This window comes from Lepisma saccharinum, chromosome 5, assembly GCF_977018435.1.
Source record: "Lepisma saccharinum chromosome 5, izLepSacc3.1, whole genome shotgun sequence".
NCBI classification, from domain to species: domain Eukaryota; kingdom Metazoa; phylum Arthropoda; class Insecta; order Zygentoma; family Lepismatidae; genus Lepisma; species Lepisma saccharinum.
The window spans coordinates 37,232,350-37,250,791 of NC_139233.1; the positions used below are offsets into that span (position 1 = coordinate 37,232,350).

General features: G+C 40.1%; 1 protein-coding gene across 1 annotated transcript in view; it reads right to left on the reverse strand.

Annotated features, from left to right (window-relative positions):
* LOC145987763 (lipase member H-like) overlaps positions 1 to 18,207 on the reverse strand; it is a 35,667-nt gene extending 17,460 nt beyond the window's left edge. Inside the window, exon 1 of the mRNA XM_083122437.1 lies at positions 18,074 to 18,207. Within this exon, the coding sequence (XP_082978563.1) occupies positions 18,074 to 18,116 (43 nt within the window). The 5' untranslated portion in view covers positions 18,117 to 18,207. The remainder of the gene's footprint in view (positions 1 to 18,073) is intronic.
* Positions 18,208 to 18,442: the final 235 nt, after the last annotated feature.

Consider the following 18,442-nt stretch of genomic DNA (forward strand, 5'->3'; position numbering starts at 1 on the left):
TTTGAAGAAATCCCCCGTTTCATTCACATGTCATCTTCACGTGTTATGTGCAATAAGAAAATTACCCAGATTCCAACTAACGAAAATACAGTCTAGGATTTAAATCTTGAACCTTTTCCAGGCGACTCACGTACCAAAAGGTGCGAATTCGTGACTTGAAATCGGACACTCGCACCTTTGTCACGAATTGGGTGACGGACGCTGCTATTTACATCCTTTCTGTTCCGCCCGGATGCCCTTCCTCTTGGACGACAACCAAGAATGTCAACAGTGGTAACTGCAGGTAGCGGGAAGGAAGCGACTTCGGAACATTACTTTGGGTTACGCATACTTTCCTCAAAAAGTAACTCAGTTCGGAGACGACAGCAGAAAACAATGCATATTTTCAGGGTTGCATACTGGAGAGTACTGGCGATCCCAGTACATATGCCCTCTGTAATTTTGAGGAAATGAAAATTTTTAAATGAAAGCCGGAAAGAAATCGAGAAAAATCAAAGTAGTAAATGCAAACCCCTTAAAATGACCCCACATTTCAGTCTTTGAACAATTTTAAAACAAAGATTAAAAAATATATGTACGAAACATTTTACAGTGAATTCCCTCAGTTATGTAATATCCACCTTTACAATTTCAGCCCTCTCCGAAAGAAAATCCTGCATACGTTAGTAGTTACACCTCTTCAAAAATAACGCTGTTTAAGTTAGCCTTACTTTAAAAGTAACTGTACGTTACTTCTCTGGTTACTTTAATCCAGATTATGTATAACTCGTAGAATGTGTTGTGTATTCGGTTCCAGGATAAGGGACTTTGATATGGATACAGGTTTCGAGATGTTTGGATCTAGGATCTAACTACAGAATGTAACAACAGTTAGAATGCAAATGGACGTTAGAATCCCGTGGAAATCGCATCCTGGATTCGATACCCGAATTTCGATTTCTGGATTCGAAGCCCCAATCTCTAACCCTGATTCAGATATCAATATCCCGAATTCTTAGACGTCTCCTCGATAGCGTAATGGGACCTCAGTCATCTTATAATCAAGAGGTCCAACTGTAGGTCCTGTCCCGACTAGACATTGAATTATAAAACTAGAGAGATAAGGAAATTCAAAGTATTCTCTTCTCCTTGAACAAATCACGTCAAGCAAAATATTTGTTCGCGACAAATGTATTGTCCGTCCTTCTGGTTCATTGTTAGGGATTTGTCGCATTACTGTTTCTCAATGAAACTACATTCGACTTATTGTTCTATTGCCTATGTCCGGAAGGTAAAATATCCAGTTTACCTTCGCATTAGTATTCAAGTGCGATAGCTTGCAATGCATGCGTACCGTTACAAATTCTCCCCCTCTCCCCTCGAATACCTGGCTTCGAGCTTCTGCACGTCCACATTCATTCTACTCGGCTGGCCTGCCAATGATCGACTGTAAATGACCGACTGGCGCAACACAATGGCTCACATGCTGTCAATCGTCCCGTTTCCCCCCTTTCGGTACACAGGCAGCAGTGTTTACACAACCGTGAGTTGAGAAATTCCCACCGAGAGGGAAATGAGAAACCATAAGAAACTAAGTCACAGAGCTAAAGTTCGAAATCGGGGTAAGCAAGGACGTATTTAAGGGCTCCAGGAGCTCTGCATCCCCGAAAGACTTAACAAGTAATAAAATTAAATATTCAAAATAGAATTGTGTAGTATTTGTGGTTATTTATTTACACCAAACTTGTTGGAAGACAATGAATTTTGTTCATACGACTTTGAAGGACAATTCCAAGGACTTATACACAGTTATATTAACTTCTTTATCTATTTGACATTAATTTCCTTGCCAGAGCAGTTGGTTTATACAAATTGGCGATCTTAACTACACGTAAACTAGATAATGAATACATGCTGCTATATATTTATTATTTTACCATCTTTTTATCTATTCATGTAATAATAACAGTACAATATTAATTTATTTACATATTTAATTAATTTAATTTAATATAATTATTCTAATTTTATTTTTATTATTATTACTATTATTATTGAGGCACCTTGTCAGACCGCCCCCGCCCTCCGAAATGTATTTCTAGATACGTGCCTGTGAGGAAGGTAGGCTTCCTCGTCTGTTTCACTACTTCATCGTTCAACCTCTTTCCGATCAACCTACAGAAAAAATGGATCATGGAGCAGTTAAACTCCAGAAGAAAAAAATAATAAGTAGGGAGTCAGAGGAGATGGGAATACTTTCTGGGAGACAGTCACTTTTAACATACTACCCCGAAGCAGCATACACAAATGTATACTTCAGTTACAGCGCCTAGAATAACGTAGTGTGGAAAACGGCACAGTTCTGCGCACTCTGGCTGGTTCCACTCGAAAATGATCCGCTAGAGGCGCTGGTGTTGACCCCGGTGCTTGGTGTTCGACTGCTTATAATGGAAGTAAATGGAGTTTTCGCTGCAACGTCTGATTCTTTTACATGAAGCATTTCTATGAATGTGATAATTGCTATGATAATTGGTACAGTGGTCGCGAATATATTACCGAACATTCTAGACAGTCGATCACGTCCTGTTATCGTCATACTTTCGTTAATAATACGGGAGAAAAAATACGCGTGGAATGTTCTTGGCAACTAAATTTTTGTGTATGAATTAGGTTCATTATTATTATCATCATCATCATTTCTTTTAAAGATATACACACTGAAGCATTTGTATTTTTGATATTTACTGTCTCTTTTCTCCCGCTTTAAACTAATCGCGGCTATGATTATAATGATGATTGCATGAAACGACAAGGGGAACCCCACAAAACTTTCTTAGTGCCATCGACATGAGTGTAAGGCAACTTTCAAACCAATGGGACAAGCGACACGGGATGTTCACACTGTCACAGTAGTGACACGACACACACTTCCAGACTGTAAAATAGCATTCATTGCACATGAGGGTCCAAACAGCAAACGACACGTTCATATGGCGTATTCGCGTGCTACTTGTTACTTCGGTCGGAAAGCTCCTTAAAGGAAGGGTGCTCAGACCGAAGCGACGCGCTACAAGGGGAGTTCCCAACTAAGTGACAAGCGACATGGTGCCTTCAGTCTATTAGCAAGCGTTGCTTGCGAACAACAGATAGGCGACACGATAAACCGCACATTACAACAAGAGATCTAGGCGCCACGAAGAGCCACACGTGTCGCTTTGTCGCTTGTGCGTCGCTCAAACTGGGCCATTTCCTCAATAGCTTGCAACATGTTGCCGTGGTTTGTTATTCGCGCATACGCGATGCAATGAGTGTCTTGCTTTAGTGAGATTGCGCACCAAAGCGACAAGCGGCACGCGACACTTATCGCTTGAGGATTTCACCAACCGAACGCTGGCCTGTGCTTCCCGTCATGCCGCTACGATGTGAAATGTTGCTCTTGATTGGCTCCTTTCCAAGCAACATGTGTCACTTCGGTATGAAAGTTGCCTTGGACCGAATGACCCGTGTCGCTTTGGTGTGAAATCCTCGTATTGTTTGTCGCGTGTCGCTTTGATGTAAAATCTCCTTGAGGAAACGGTGCAGTCAGAGCTTTTGTCCCTACGGTTCGAAAGGCTGCATTGATTTCCGACTGCTCGCTTTCAAGCGACATTTGTGGTTGGCCGCCTCGGTATGAAATATCTCTCAGGATACTATTTATATTCTAATAACATAGAAAAATAAACTCTAATACACAGTCCAAGACCTGACGTCCGGAATCACATTGCGATGTTTCTTCTTGTGTTACGCATACTATTTATTTATTAATTTTATTTTACTTTTCTTTCCAAATTAATGCCATTTCGTGACTGCAAATCATTCCACAAATATAACTGGTTCCATCAATTCACTTACCGCCTTTCTAGAGAAACAAATCTACACAATATATTCCAAAAACTAACTAAGCCGCATTACTTTCATAACAAAATTAGCACCTGGGTCGATCGCACTGCCATCTATTTGTCATCGTCTCAGGGAACCAGTTTCTTGGGTCGTTTTCCACACTACGTTATTCAAAGCGCTGTACTTCAGTAGTAGAGCAATTGTGTAGCTAGTTGTGCCGATTTGGTAGCAGAGTGTGTTCATGTCTTCGACTTTTGATCTCGCCACGAAAGTTTCCGGGTTCGAATCCCCGGCGTGAGCACAGTACTTTCTTAGTGTCCCATCATCAATTTCAACTGTTCATCACTCATTTTCATCGTCTCGATTAGCCAGAGGTAGGAGAAAGCGACGTAAAATAACAAAAATACAAAATGTGTCTAGTTTTTCTTGTTCTCTGGCGGTAAGGAGGCACGGACAGGTCGAAATATGGGGGTGGGGTTCTGCCCTTCTTCTCCTCCCCCCCCCCCTTTCCGGCGTTGCCACTGCCATACAATAACCAAATGTATAAATGCAATAAAGGCTCGAACGTAAGACATTCTAAAAAAAAAAAAAAAGGATTACTATTATGTAGTGAACACATTTCTGCAATGGAAACCCGCCTTCGATTCCTATAACGGGTGATAGCAGTTGGAAATTTTGCCGTTAATGTCTTTATAAAAGCTTTGGGTTACACGCAGCCTCTGATCACCGAGTATGTGGGGAGACTCTATACAAGTGACCAAGATGGAATGGAAAAGTTCAGATGAAGGTTCACGTTCATATGTGCTTTCTGGGTCGAACTTAAAACATTTTTGTCACCTCTCATGTCATTATTATTATGTGTTGAAGTTTACGATTCACTGATATTTCAAATACAACTTACACCATTTCCCCCTCAAAAAATCCCTGTGCCGAGTAAAATTACCCACTCGCATGCCACACTGCCCCCAGATACCGATTGCGTATCGGAATAAACAGAACAGTTGCAAAGTGAGAGAATAGGACACATCCAACTCATTGAACGGGTCTGGCAGTTTCATATACTTTGCATTAAGGTCGTCGGCTAATCAGTTGTGAAAGTATTTTCCAGACCATTCGGCGAACAGGCCAAAATAAGGATAGGCAATAGAAGAGGGGAACAGAAAGTTTACTTCGTCTCAACAGCCCGACGAGAGGTGCTCCAGAAGCCTACCGTCTCACACCCACCAAATTTCAACATCAATAAGAATTGCGGCACACTTTCGTACGGCACCTCCTGCCTTCGAGTGTCCTTGCGCCCACTGGAACCTCAACAACTGTCTCCAGTGCAACTTTTGCACCTCCACTTCGATTCTCTTCTGTTGCTCGCCGCCTGAGACAAGTCAGAATTGTTTATCTGGATTCTCACTGAGAAGTCCGAACTGCTCATCTGATTTGTGTCAAAATCTCAGAAAAAATTGTAATGATTATCTCGTTTATCACAGTGTCATGTTATCGGTTTTAATATTGTCGCTTTATCATGGGTTATAACGGGGTACACCCTAGCTGCATTTTGCAGATTAGAGAGGCTCTGGCGCGTTGACTCTTGACTAGTATAATCCTCTGTGGGTCTTTGTTGTGTGTTGTCCCTTCATCTCTTTCGCCTTATCACCATTCATCCCCATCTTCACGATTAGCCAAAAAATATTTTTGAAGCTGAAAACTAAAATTCTTCCCTTTCAAAATATATCTAATCTTTAATCAGAAAATTTATACAGTAAAAACTGCATATCCCGGAACCTCTATAAGAAGGAAACCTGTAAATACGGAAAAAAGTCCCCAGAACGGACCGATTTTATACCTGAAAATGACCTGCTTAAGGCGGAAACCTCCTTAACGCGGAAACGGAACACCATTTAAAGACCAACGAGATGTTTTTATGCTCAGTAAGACGGAAAATTCTTCCTATATTTTTTTCGCTCGCAAGAAAACAATGCAATACTGTAAGTGGAACACGCCTCTGTTGCCACTCGCTTATCGGTAACATTGTCGATATGAAAGAATGCGCTACAATACTCATAGCTGTTACGATTCCGTTTCTTTCTTTCATCTCTTACCCTCTTTCTTTGTTTATTTTTCCTGTTCTTTCGTCATTTTTCTATTTTCCTTGTTATCTCTCTTTGTTTGTTTCTTTTTCCTTCACTTTTATCTCAATTTTTCTTCACCTCTCTTATTCCATCTTTCTCTTTCCCTCTATGCACATCGTGCTACGTCCCGGGGTCCCGGGTTCTAAAAGATACATAAGTACGTACTGTACGTTCTTACAATACTGTAAAAAGTGTACCAACATGTTGTGTAGTTACATAATTGTAATCTCTGATATGCTTATTGCGACTGTATCACATTTTTATTCATGTACGTACATGCATTAGTACTCTACATTATAAGTATTGCGAAATGTAAATATGTCTTTCCAAAGGAAGGAAGAAGGAAAACTGTTAAGACGGAAAATTTTGCTCGGAACCGTCATGTTCTGAGATCGACAGGTTTTACTGTAATAATAATTGTAATGATAATAATGAGAAAGTACGCTTGTGAGTGGTTGTTTCTCTGTCCATTCGTGTCATCTATGAATATCTCAGATACTACCAGAGCTACTACCAAAACTATGGGTATCGCTACCAGAGCTACAACTATCGGTATCTTGCTTTCAAAAACTCATGTTATGACCTACCTGTAATTATTTAGTTCTGATCCTATATGCGTGGCTAAATGGTACTTTTGTCAACGAAAACCCACAAAGTCGAAATCTTTTTAATATTTGTCAAAGAGACCTGTCGAGACAAGACCAGAGCTTTCGAGACAAGATATAAGACAGAACATGACTTAAAATTGCTTTATTCTACCTATTAGACATACCAAACGTATATCTCCCTGAATAATTATAGATGAGCCGTACGTTTCTGTTAGTGGTAATTACATATTTAAACCACTACTGACAACAGTGAACCTGTGCAACATGATTGCATCCACTCGCGATAAAATGACTTTTTTGAAGGAATCTTAGGGTCGAAACAAAGCATCAAGCAGAAGAAAAACATTATTTAGAAAGTTGTTTTCCTTAGTGCCCTCTATACGATGCAAATGTAAGTACAATGATACGCTGTGTGTGTTTATACTGTAAGTTAATTTCGATACTTGAAAAAATAATAGTAATAATAATAATAATACGATTACCACTTCGAGACCGAGACGGTGTTTATAAGCCGAGACCGAGGTAGAACGAGACAAATCTCACACAACCTGTACCAACCCTATAAAAGGCTACATAGTACATATTTTGGCCAATGGCGCCACCTGTATTTCGAAAACCGTGTCGGTTGTCGGAGAATTAGTGCCGCTGGAGTTAAACAAGGAGGGAACTTCTAGAAACAGCAAGTTGAAGTTCACACCCGGGGGAAAGTAGTCCAAAGCAGGTTTTTCTTGTTTTATTTTGAAGACTGCGTTGAAGTCAAGCACTGGGAATGTTCATTGCAACCGACGTTCCTTCCACTTTGGAATCTGCGCTTTACCGTCTTGTCAGAAACTGAAAGTGTTTTACACGGATTTGCATACCGGTAAACTGTCAGTCGGTTGGTCTGTGCCACTTGCAATGATTTCTTTTCTTGTCATTAGAATCGGTTGGGCAAACCCAACAGCACTGATTTAGCACGATTTATGTTACACTTTGCATCAAATTAAGCTGTATCGTTTCATCGAGTTTATGTAGTAAACCAAAAGAGTTGCCAACTAATTAAAGTAATGAACCCCTAAAGCGTAAGAAAATCCCTCTAACTTCACATGTTGTTTAAATAGGACGACCCTTCTGAAAGGGACAATATCGCTTTTAGTAAATTGAGGGCACGTAGTACCACCAGCCAGATTGCCCACCTGTATTGTTATTCCCCAATCTCTTATGGGCTTCCCCCGTGGCGCAGTGGTAGCGTCGTCGCCTTGTAATCGAGGGGTCCCGAGTTCGATTCCCGGTGGAGGCACATAGTGATTTGGACCCAACTTTAAGCTGCATGCCCAGTCCCGATTAGCCTTACTCTGCATAAAGTGGACTTGGTGCTGGTTCACGGGTTGAACCGCGGTAGTCGGTTGGGGGTCAGACTGACACGGATTCGATTCCTCGAGTGGGTGATCTGAAAGTTGGAAATTTTTTCGATCTTGTCCCAGCATAAAGCTTCTCTGGGGTTCACCAAGCCTCCAACGAATGGGCACCTGGGGGTAATGCTTTGGAATTAAATGGCCTTGATTGTGAGTGTGTGGGGCTCTAGCTCCACATCCTATTTATTTGCACGAGTAAACCTTTACCTGGTGCAGAGGTTGCCAACTTATGCATACCTGGTAATATTAATGCATCTGACTGTATATTGTCCGACAGGGAAAATAAATGTCAGTTGCAAACGTGAAACTGTACCGCGTGGTTGCATACATTAGATAATATTGCCATTTTATCCAGAGATCGTAGCGTCCAAATAAGGCATGAAAGAGCAAAGAGTTAACGAGAAAAGTTATGCACATCGATATCTTCTAGATACGAGAGAGAGAGAGAGAGAGAGAGAGAGAGAGAGAGACACTTTCTCTCTGCCTGCTGTTTCCTCTCTTTCTCTCTCTCTCTCTCTCTCCCCCTCTCTCTTGAAAGAAAGAAGGAACAAAAGGAGGCGAGAGAGAGGGAATTAGTTTTAGACTTTACTCCATATCGTACACCCTGTATTTGTATGTGTGCACGACTTCACACCCGACTGCCTCCGTGGAAAAAAGCGTCACGTGCTACAAACCCAGAGATCCCAAGTTCGAATCCTGGACATGATCCAGTTCATATTGCTTATTCATCCTCGTCGTAGCGATTAACACTTATAAAAATGTTTAAAAACGAACTTTCCTACGGGCTCATTTGCGGGTAATACCCTATGGCGTCGAAATACCATAACATTTTTTACTTTACACAGTAGTATTTCAAACGACAAGGTAAATGCTTCCGTATAAAGCGGGTCTTAGGAGGGGCGGGACAACAGAACTTACGTCACTGAAATTTCCCTGGTCAAACAGCCACGAGCAGATGGCGCAGTTGAATCATACACTTAAAGCAAATGTCCAAAAGACGATCCTGCCCCATTTCCTGTTAAACCTCTTTATTTCTATCTGGAAATATTTATTTTGGAAATACCCTGCGCAAGAAAAGACTCCTTCGTGTCTCGTATGACGTGGAAAACGACAGGGGGATGTAAACAGTGAACCTGAAAGACTGCACGCTGGAAACAAGATTCGATTCTCGCGTGGGTAAATATTACAACACGGCGTTTGTGAACGCTGTTCTTCCTTCACGTTCAGTATGTTTGGGAAGACCTTGAGAAGAGAAAGTGAGTTACCCTGTCTATGACTCGGGTGCCCCAGAGAAAAGCCTACAGCATATCTCTCTAATAGTTGTGATTATTTATGCTAAGGCATGATTGTATAGGCTTTTCCAATAAGAACAACATGATTTTACAATGAAATAAAATAAATACTATTTCAGATACAACCAAACTTTTTATATTATTTTGAAGCATAATTTATTACATTAAGTTTTGATAACACATCATTTAAGTGTCCACCTCGACTTCGTGCACACGAGTGAATTCGATGAACCCAATTTTCAATGACTTTGTGCAATAACTCGGGCCTAATGTCACAAATGCAGCGTTCGATGTTCAATCTTAATGCATCAAGGATTCGTGGTCTGTTTGCATAGACTATAGATTTCAAATAACTCCACAAAAAGCAATCTAAAGGAGTTAAATCACAACTCCTTGGAGGCCAACTAACAGTTCATTTCTTGAAATTATCCTTTCACCAAACCGTTTTTGCAATACGTCGATAGTGGCATTAGCAGTGTGACATGTGGCACCGTCTTGTTGGAACCAAATGTCCTCCAATCAATTTCATCTAAATTTGGCCACAAGAAATCTGTTAACATCAATCGGTACCGCTCACCAGTCACTGTAACTGCATCTCCTACCTCGTTTTGGAAAAAAAAATGGTCCGATGATGCCACCATGCCATAAACCACACCATTCAGTGACCTTTTGCGGATGCAAGGGCTTCTCGTGAATCTCTTGAGGATTGTTTTCACACCAAAAAACATAATATTGTTTTTTTTTTGTGTGTTTTTTTTGTTATCATATCCACTTAACCAGATATGAACTTCATCTGAGAAGATAATTTTTTGCCCAAAATTATGATCCGTTTCAAGTTCAATAGAACGTCTATTTTCATAAAATGTTTGGATAATAACCAAACGTTCTTGAAGCGTGCATTTAGCCATGATGAATTGTCACAGTATACTAAACACAAATGACAACTAGTGACAGTTATAACATTTGAATCATAGTTGCCAGTTCATTTCAAAATCATATCATTCTTATTGCAAAACCCTTTATTTGTGTCGAGTTTCGATACTTGACGCTCTTCGTACGAACTTGAGCAGGCATTGTTGAAAATAATGGATGTTATATTTGTATTTTTGTTATTCTACGTCACATTCCTCACAGTTATGCTTAATCGCGACGATGAGGATGACTGATAATTAGATGACATTGGTGAAGGGATACTCACAAAGAATACCCAGGCCGGACTCGAACCTAGGAACTTCAGTTTGTAAAAGTCGCTCTGGGACACCGAGCCAATGACGTTCGCACCTGATACGCTTTAGCTCACCGTGAAATAACTTTAATTTTTGTCCACTCAAATAATATGTATGAGAATCAGATTCATTTATACTATAGCAAGAATCACACGCACAGAGAAAGAGGTAGAACAACAGACAGGTACGATAAATAAAGTGACAGAAAAACCTAGAAGAAAGAAAAAATAAATATTCACTATATTATTAAAAAAACTTGTCAAAAAATAAAATCGACAATTTTTACGTTAAATTTATAAATGCTGCCTTAAATTATTTGAATATTTAATTCTGTATTGCAATAGTAACACCGTTTAGTTTTCTATCGCAGTGATTTTTAATCCTTTCGAACAGGACTCATCCGGGAAGTCATCAGCATTAAACAAACCCAGGCACCCGGCAATCCGTTGGGTGAAAATGATGGAAAGAGATATCTTGATTCTATCCTGATTCCTCCCCCAGAAAGCGAGCATAATTTTAGGATAAAAAAATCCTGTTTATTTTTCTATCACGGCGATTTACACCAATGTCCTGTAAAAGAATTCAAGAACAAACCACTCCGTTAGTATACACTGTCATTATCACCTTCACCTAAATCGTCACACCTGCCACTGTAGCTCCACCTATGCGATAAATATAATGCAAAGTGTCCACCTCATCCAAATTACCAGTTAAAGAAATCTTGCCACTACATACAAAATATTCCTTGAACCAAACAATGCCACAGTTAGTGCACCATCAGAAATCAACTGCAACAATGGACGCACCTGGTTGCATATTATCCTGTGTGCGCGATTCGCACTCGCTAGCAAGAAACAGACACTCTTCGTAAGAGCTCCATGGAAAATGGCTCAATGTCAAAAGACCAATGTATGCTGAAAAGACAAATGGAAGATGACAAAAGTTTTTTTCAGGTCACAACTTGATCTTTATAGTCCTGTCGCTGACAGAGGTCAGGTAGAAAAGTATGGGAACTGGAGCCATCTCAGAGTAAGCAAAACTTAAGATATTTCCTGATATTTAGGAGAGACCAAATTTTCTGTATACATATACAAACATACATGTGTGTGTGTGTGTGTGTGTGTGTGTGTGTGTGTGTTTGTGAGAGAGAGAGAGAGGAAGGAAGAGGGTTACATACCACCCTTTACACTTAAAAAAACAGGGAGCTATAGCCATATCCCTCCCCTTAGTAATAACATTCCCTGAATAAAATCCCGTGCAGCGTACTGTGAAATTTATATATTTTTTAATCGTGTCTAATTCTCCATATAATCATATTCACAAGGGTAGTTATGGTATGGAAGGAATAAATTAAGCCTTTTAATATGGCTTGTTTAAAAGAAAAGTCTTCATTTTGAATTCAAATGATAGGGAGTAAATTTACTTCGTGATACAATTATCATCATTATTCAACTTGTAAACAAAAGGATGTAAAATCAATTGGACTACTATATTGAAATGTTGTATCTGTTTTACATTTTAGCCATGATTTGTTGATATACATGAAATTATAGTGGGTAAATAGGAAACGATACGTGCATGCCCTCTAGTGACATTTATTTAAACTTATCTAAGTTATTCGCCTGTGTTACAAGTGTGTAAATGCTACAATAGTTACTGGTGTTTATGTTAATGATATGTTTTTGTAATGATATGTTTTTGAATTATTCTAAATATCTATCAAATTGCAAATATTAACAGAGTTGGAAAGCACCCTGTCTTCTGCCACATTCTCTGCTTTGACCATTCTAATCGTGATTTAATGCGTTTGACTATTCTGCTCTCTTAAATAATTCAAATAATTTCCAGATTATACAGGGTGAGGCAATCAAAGGTGAAGCTTTTAAAAAATCACAAAAAATAGAGAGAGCAAATATTATTTATTTCTTTGAACATGAGTGTACTGTACATGAGTTGAAATTACTAGTGTACCTGAAAAATGTTCATTTTTTTTTAATACGGTGTCAGTAAGATGACGTCCTTGGTGTTGCACACATTGTTTGAGTCTCAGAGTAAATCCGCCCATGACGTTGCGTAGCATCTCCAATGGAATGTTGTAGGTCTCTTGCCGAATTCACTCCTTCAAATCATTCCTGGTTCTTGGAGGGTTGTCCTTGAATACTTTGGATTTGAGGTAACCCCAAAGAAAAAGTCAGTTCCGGCGTGTTTTTTCAACATAACCTTTCATCTTTGTTGTGCTAGCAGTGGCTTCAAAAGTTCTCGCCAAAAGGCCGATAGCGTTAGCAGAAAGAACGGGAACACGCCGAGGTAACTGAAACTCTTGACGAAAAGTGCGTTGAGCAAACGCACGCTGCACACTCGACCAACGCTCCATCGCTACTGAAGCTTCCAGGTGTCCAGATGCCCAAGGTCACACCCTCCCCTCTCATAACCCCCAACCACGCCCGCCAACCATTCCTGAAATCTTGCCGTTTGACTGCATCTCGAAACGTCATGGGCGGATTTTCTCTGACACTCCGACAATGTGCGCAAAACCAAGGACGCCATCTTACTGACACCATATTAAAAAAATGAACATTTTTCAGGTACACTAGTAATTTCCAATCATGTTCAAGAAATAAATAATATTTGCTCTCTCTATTTTGTGTGAATTTTTTAAATCTTCCCGTTTGACTGCCTCACCCTGTATAATATACTTCTCCTGTTATTAACATATACCCTAGCAAGTTATGCAATACGCAGATTTCTTGTGTGTGTCGGGTTGTCTAGCTGCAAGGATAGTTGTTCGATTTCCTGCAGTATTTTGCGTTTGGACATGGAACAGTCAGGGGCACCCAGAAGTGGCTGTAACTGTATACATGGACTTTACGCACATTTTTAGCAATTACTAAGAGAGTCTGAATAGATTTTAAACGCAATGAATGTTTGTACTGTGAAATCCGAATAAAATAAATACTCTGTTGGTGGACTAGATAACTCACTCCATGTCTCTGTATCATTGAATTGTGGCAACAACAAAACAATGCAACTGCTGTTCTGAAATGCTAAGGTAAAATTGTGCCAAATGGGTTATAAACAACTCGTCTAAGAAAGATTTTTTTTAAAATCCGGTGAACATGTGTAATGACAAGCTCAATGCGCTCTACATAACGTATGACAGTTTTAGTTTACAGCCAGGGGGGATGGGGGGATGAATATTCCCTTCGGCTACAATAACGTGTTTGAAATACTGTATAAGAGAAAGGGAAATATCTTTCTTGATCTAGTAAAAATTAAATTTACTTTTCTTGTTAAATCTTCCTTGGTGTTACTGTTGCTCTGTGTCATCGAGAATAATGAGTCATAAGTTGTAAGAGTTTTCAAGCTGAAACTGCGAGAGAAAAATCTGTTTCCTGTAGGTAGTTATGACTCATAACTATACACAGGATATATATTTTCTCTCGCAGTTTAAGTTTGAAAACTCTGAATGAACTGTAAATCTCTTAACACACACTTTTATCCTTTAATTATATGATTAATAGCTGGGCTTTAAGAAAATCAACTAACGAAATCTCTGAAATAAAAAAAGAGCTCAAACAGGCCCTCTATGTCAAAGCCTTCCAAGCTGTTTTTTACTTGGTGACACGTGCTCAAGCGCATCAAGTCCCATCGCCGCTGTTTTCTGGCATTAGAGACCGAATTCCGCTGCATTGCTTTCATGTGTCTCCTCAGTTATCGACAAATACAGGGACAATTGGGGGGCTCTCACCGGGATCCGAACCCTGAACCACTCCCTTCAAAGGTGACAGCGCTAATAAATACGACAAGCAGGACCTAAATTTCAGTAGCTAGGAACGTAAGAAATTAAATATTTCTCTTCTGTGGAGGCTTGAGGCAGCTTTCAGACCGGAGCGACACGAATAATTTGAAAACGAGTATTCAGAAGAAAATACAACCTTTCGTACCGGTATGGCATGGCAAGCTGCGCGTGCCGTGCCGCTTGTCGTTCGGCGTGGATCGTTTTCTCAACAGATACATTGTGTGATTTTGGTGTGTTGTGTGAACTCCCCGTGTCGCGTATCAATTGTCGTTTGATGCTTCGTTCTGAAAGTTCCATTAGTGTTGTAACATTACCATGAGCTTATCTCATGTAACATAACATGAGATAAGCATGTAATTAAAAGGAAACATTTTTTCAATATCAAGAGGGGTGTGGCGTCATCTCCAATACCTCCAAAATAATGGAATGGAAACAATGGACCCACTGATTACAAGACGACGGCATTGCCATCGGAGAAGCCCGGCGTTCTATTATTATAGATCTACTGAAAATATACTGGACAGAATAAAATCTGCACTAGACATATAGTTTATAACAAGTTCCTCATCACTGTGAGGTGTGCTTATGCCGATGATAGAACCCGGAATCCCTTGATTACAAGGCGACAACTTAACCAATAAGAGAGAGAGATAGAGAAAGCTGTCATCTATTTTATAGGTCTTCTGGAACGATAGGGTAACTTCGGTGAATAACGCCAGGCGGGAAACAACGCCATTTCAAAGTTTCAACTCTGAAAGCATGGACGCATATAAAGTTAAGGAGTGACTCACCGTTTTGCGATAAACAATGGTGCCTGGTAGCATTGCTGATAAGAACGGTTGCCATTGTCGAGCCTTCATTTAAGAGAAACACTTTGAACAGTGTAGACGTTTGAGTTGCGTTTCGAGGAAAAAGGGTCCACATTTTCATCGCGCCGACAAAGATGAGTGTTTTTCTATTGTAGAATTAGATTTTAAATGTTAACAATGTTGTACGTACACAATACGTTTATTACGTAAGAGAATGATGTGTGTACGGTTTTCATGGTCGGTGTCGTAAGTTTAGAACAGTTGGTTAAACTGCAATCTGTTGTTTCTGGAAATAACGCCATCATCGTGTCGGGGAAGAACGCCACTCAATTTAAACTCAAATTTAAGGAAATGTTGATTTCGAAAATAGGTTTATTCTTGCTCAGTTACCTTCGAGGCGTACAGATATTTATTCTCGGTTAATTTCCTCTTTCAGATGGCGAGAAAATGTAGAAATATACAGGCCAAATGGTCAGTAGATGACTTTAGGCAAGCTATGGCAGCCGTCAAACAAGGAATGAAGATAGCATGTGCTGCATGTTTGTTCCAAATTCCTCGCAGAACTTTGAGGGACTGGGTATCGCGAAAAGACAAAAAAAAGACATGCTTTTTCTAATAACTTACTACAGTAATTATTTTTCCTAGTACAGTTTAGTAAAGAAAATGTGAATGTTTTATTTGTAATTAAGATAATGTGAATGTTTTACTTGTAATTAAGAACATGGCGTTATTACCCGACAGGTCTGGAAATAACGCCATTTTGCATTAACAGAGAATTTCGTATTTTATTGCTTTCATTATAACAGTGCAATCAATATTTTATTATTACACAATAGAGGAAAGTTCATTCTCCTAAACACGTAAGTTTCATGTTCCTAACAATAAAAATGTATGAGTTATAGAACAAAATGACCAATTGGTGGCGTTATTCACCGAAGTTACCCTACTGGGCAGGATAAAATCCACCACGTGCGATCGGTATGTGTTACAAAACACATTTATGGTGGTAACCTTGCAGCAGGTTTTACTAGCTAATTATCTCACACACACTCTTCGTCAATTGTAAGTCAGTGTCCTTGGCCTGTATATAAGGTTCGAGGAAAAAATAAGCGACAGATCAGATGTGGTGTTACCGAGAAATACGATATTTACGTAGACTCTTTTGATGGTCAGGGCTATGAAAATTCTCTTCCGTTTCTCCCTGTCACTCTTTCTCCATCTGGATCTCTCTCCCTCTACCTGGACGGATGCTCCAATGTTTGTAATGGGGCAACGAGACAGCTGGGGGAATGATCAGGGTATATTTCCTAGCTTGGAGAAACCAACCTCCTCACATATTCCTTCACTTCGAGAACTGAACTATTAATAAATAAATGCGCTTTTGCCGAAATATGTATTTTTGTATGGTCTTTATATTTGCACTAACTGTGACTGCCCCCTAGAAAATGCTCCTGCCTTTCCTTCCCGTCACGTCCTTTCCCTATCTGGGCCTCCCCGATGGCGCAGTGGTAACGTGGTTGCCATAATGTGTCCTGGGTTCGATACCCGGTGGAGGCACAGTTGTTTGGATTCCACTTTAAACTTTAGGTCCACTCTCGATTAACCTATCGATGCATAAAGTGGACTTGAAAATCTCAAAAGTCCTTCCCCCCATATATATCTATCACTCTCACTTATTGGTTAAGCTGTCGCCTTGTAATCAAGGAATTCCAGGTTCTATCCTCGGTGTAGGCACATTTCACAGTTGGTGCGGAACTCGCTGTAAACTGTAGATTCAGACCCGATTAACCTAACTGCACATAACTTATTTGTGTTCGAAAATTGTTCATGAAAGCTATTAGGATGGTCTCAAAATTCCTTCGACGTACTAAATGAATGGGTGAATATTATACTACATCATAATTACTAAAACTTTTTCTAAGCATTCTAAACTAGAATTGCCTTACTGAAAGCAAAACTAGCACGTTAATTTTTAAAAATTATTTTCTTCCAAACCGACAGCAATATTAATTTAATAAGCGTCCATTATTTTGCGGGGCTCCCTCCTCCCGTCCGATAGCTACGGCTCGGCACGAGTCAGGAAAGAGAGTTTTTCATCACTGCTACATCTGTGATCGACTGCGAACAGTAGAAATAAATAGATGCTGAATGTATTTTCGAGAGGGCACGCAAAAATATTGATTGACACAGTGGACCAGTCCGGCCCGGGACCTTTGCTAAAAACATGCCATGAAGCAGGAGCGCCGACTTGTCAAAATTATTGGGGGCCTCTGATCACTAAAATAAATTAATGAATGACTCACTCCCTCCCTTTTTTAAGTTTTGGCCTCAGTGTTCGGAATCTCATAAAATCCCATGAATTCCTCAGAAATATCAATTTTTTTATTCACAGTTGGAATGCAGAATATCAATTGTCCGCGGATAGATATGTCACAAGTTTCATCAACCATAATAGCAAAATATTCCCGACTTTTAATATCTGCTACCACGGAGCGCAAAACAGATCTCCCTAATATATCAATGATCTCGATCTGAATGTCATGTGAGGGCCATTTGTAGCCCGAACGTCCCATCCACTACCCTAGTTCATGCGCATCGTCTTTTAAAACTCTTTTTAGTAAAGATGTTAACAATACTCATAATTACATACTTAGTATATAGTAATAAGTAATGTGTTTTGCTGTCTCTGGTCATAGCCCCCAAAGTCGATGGTCTAGAACATTTCAAATGTGTATTTAAAGTTAACTTCATGTGGCACAATTCAGAGTAAACTTTACAAGAGAAGCAAAATAATATATTAGATCCTCTTAAGCAAAATTATTTTGGGGGCTTTGCCCCCCACATCGTTAAAATTGGGGGGCTCGAGCCCCCTCAAGCCCCATGGAGTCGGCCCCTATGTGAAGAAGACATTTAACTTCAAGCAAATTGTTTTAACACCAAATTAATTGATAAGATTGGCCTTACCTTGCAGGGTTGTCAGAAGACAGAAGAGAAACGCAGACCCCATGCTCTGGCTCCGGACTTGTCGACGAGTTTCGAAGTGGCCGCGGCGATCACAGGACTCGGTGCGGCGGGGAGGTAGGAGGTGTCGCAATCGGAATGCGTGGTGGTGGAGCAGGTGACATTGCGCTGTCCTCGGCTCAAGTGACTGCGAGTCCCAACACTGCACTCCATTGCGCCCGCACCTTGCTATTCCGCCGTCGTAGGAAAGTCGCGCAGAACTGCCGATATGTCGATCACGTGGGGGGGACGCTCGATTTGGATTGCGAATCGACAGCGTTACCAGGCATACGTCTTTTAAAACCCAGTTTTCCAGATAAGAAAAAAAACAAT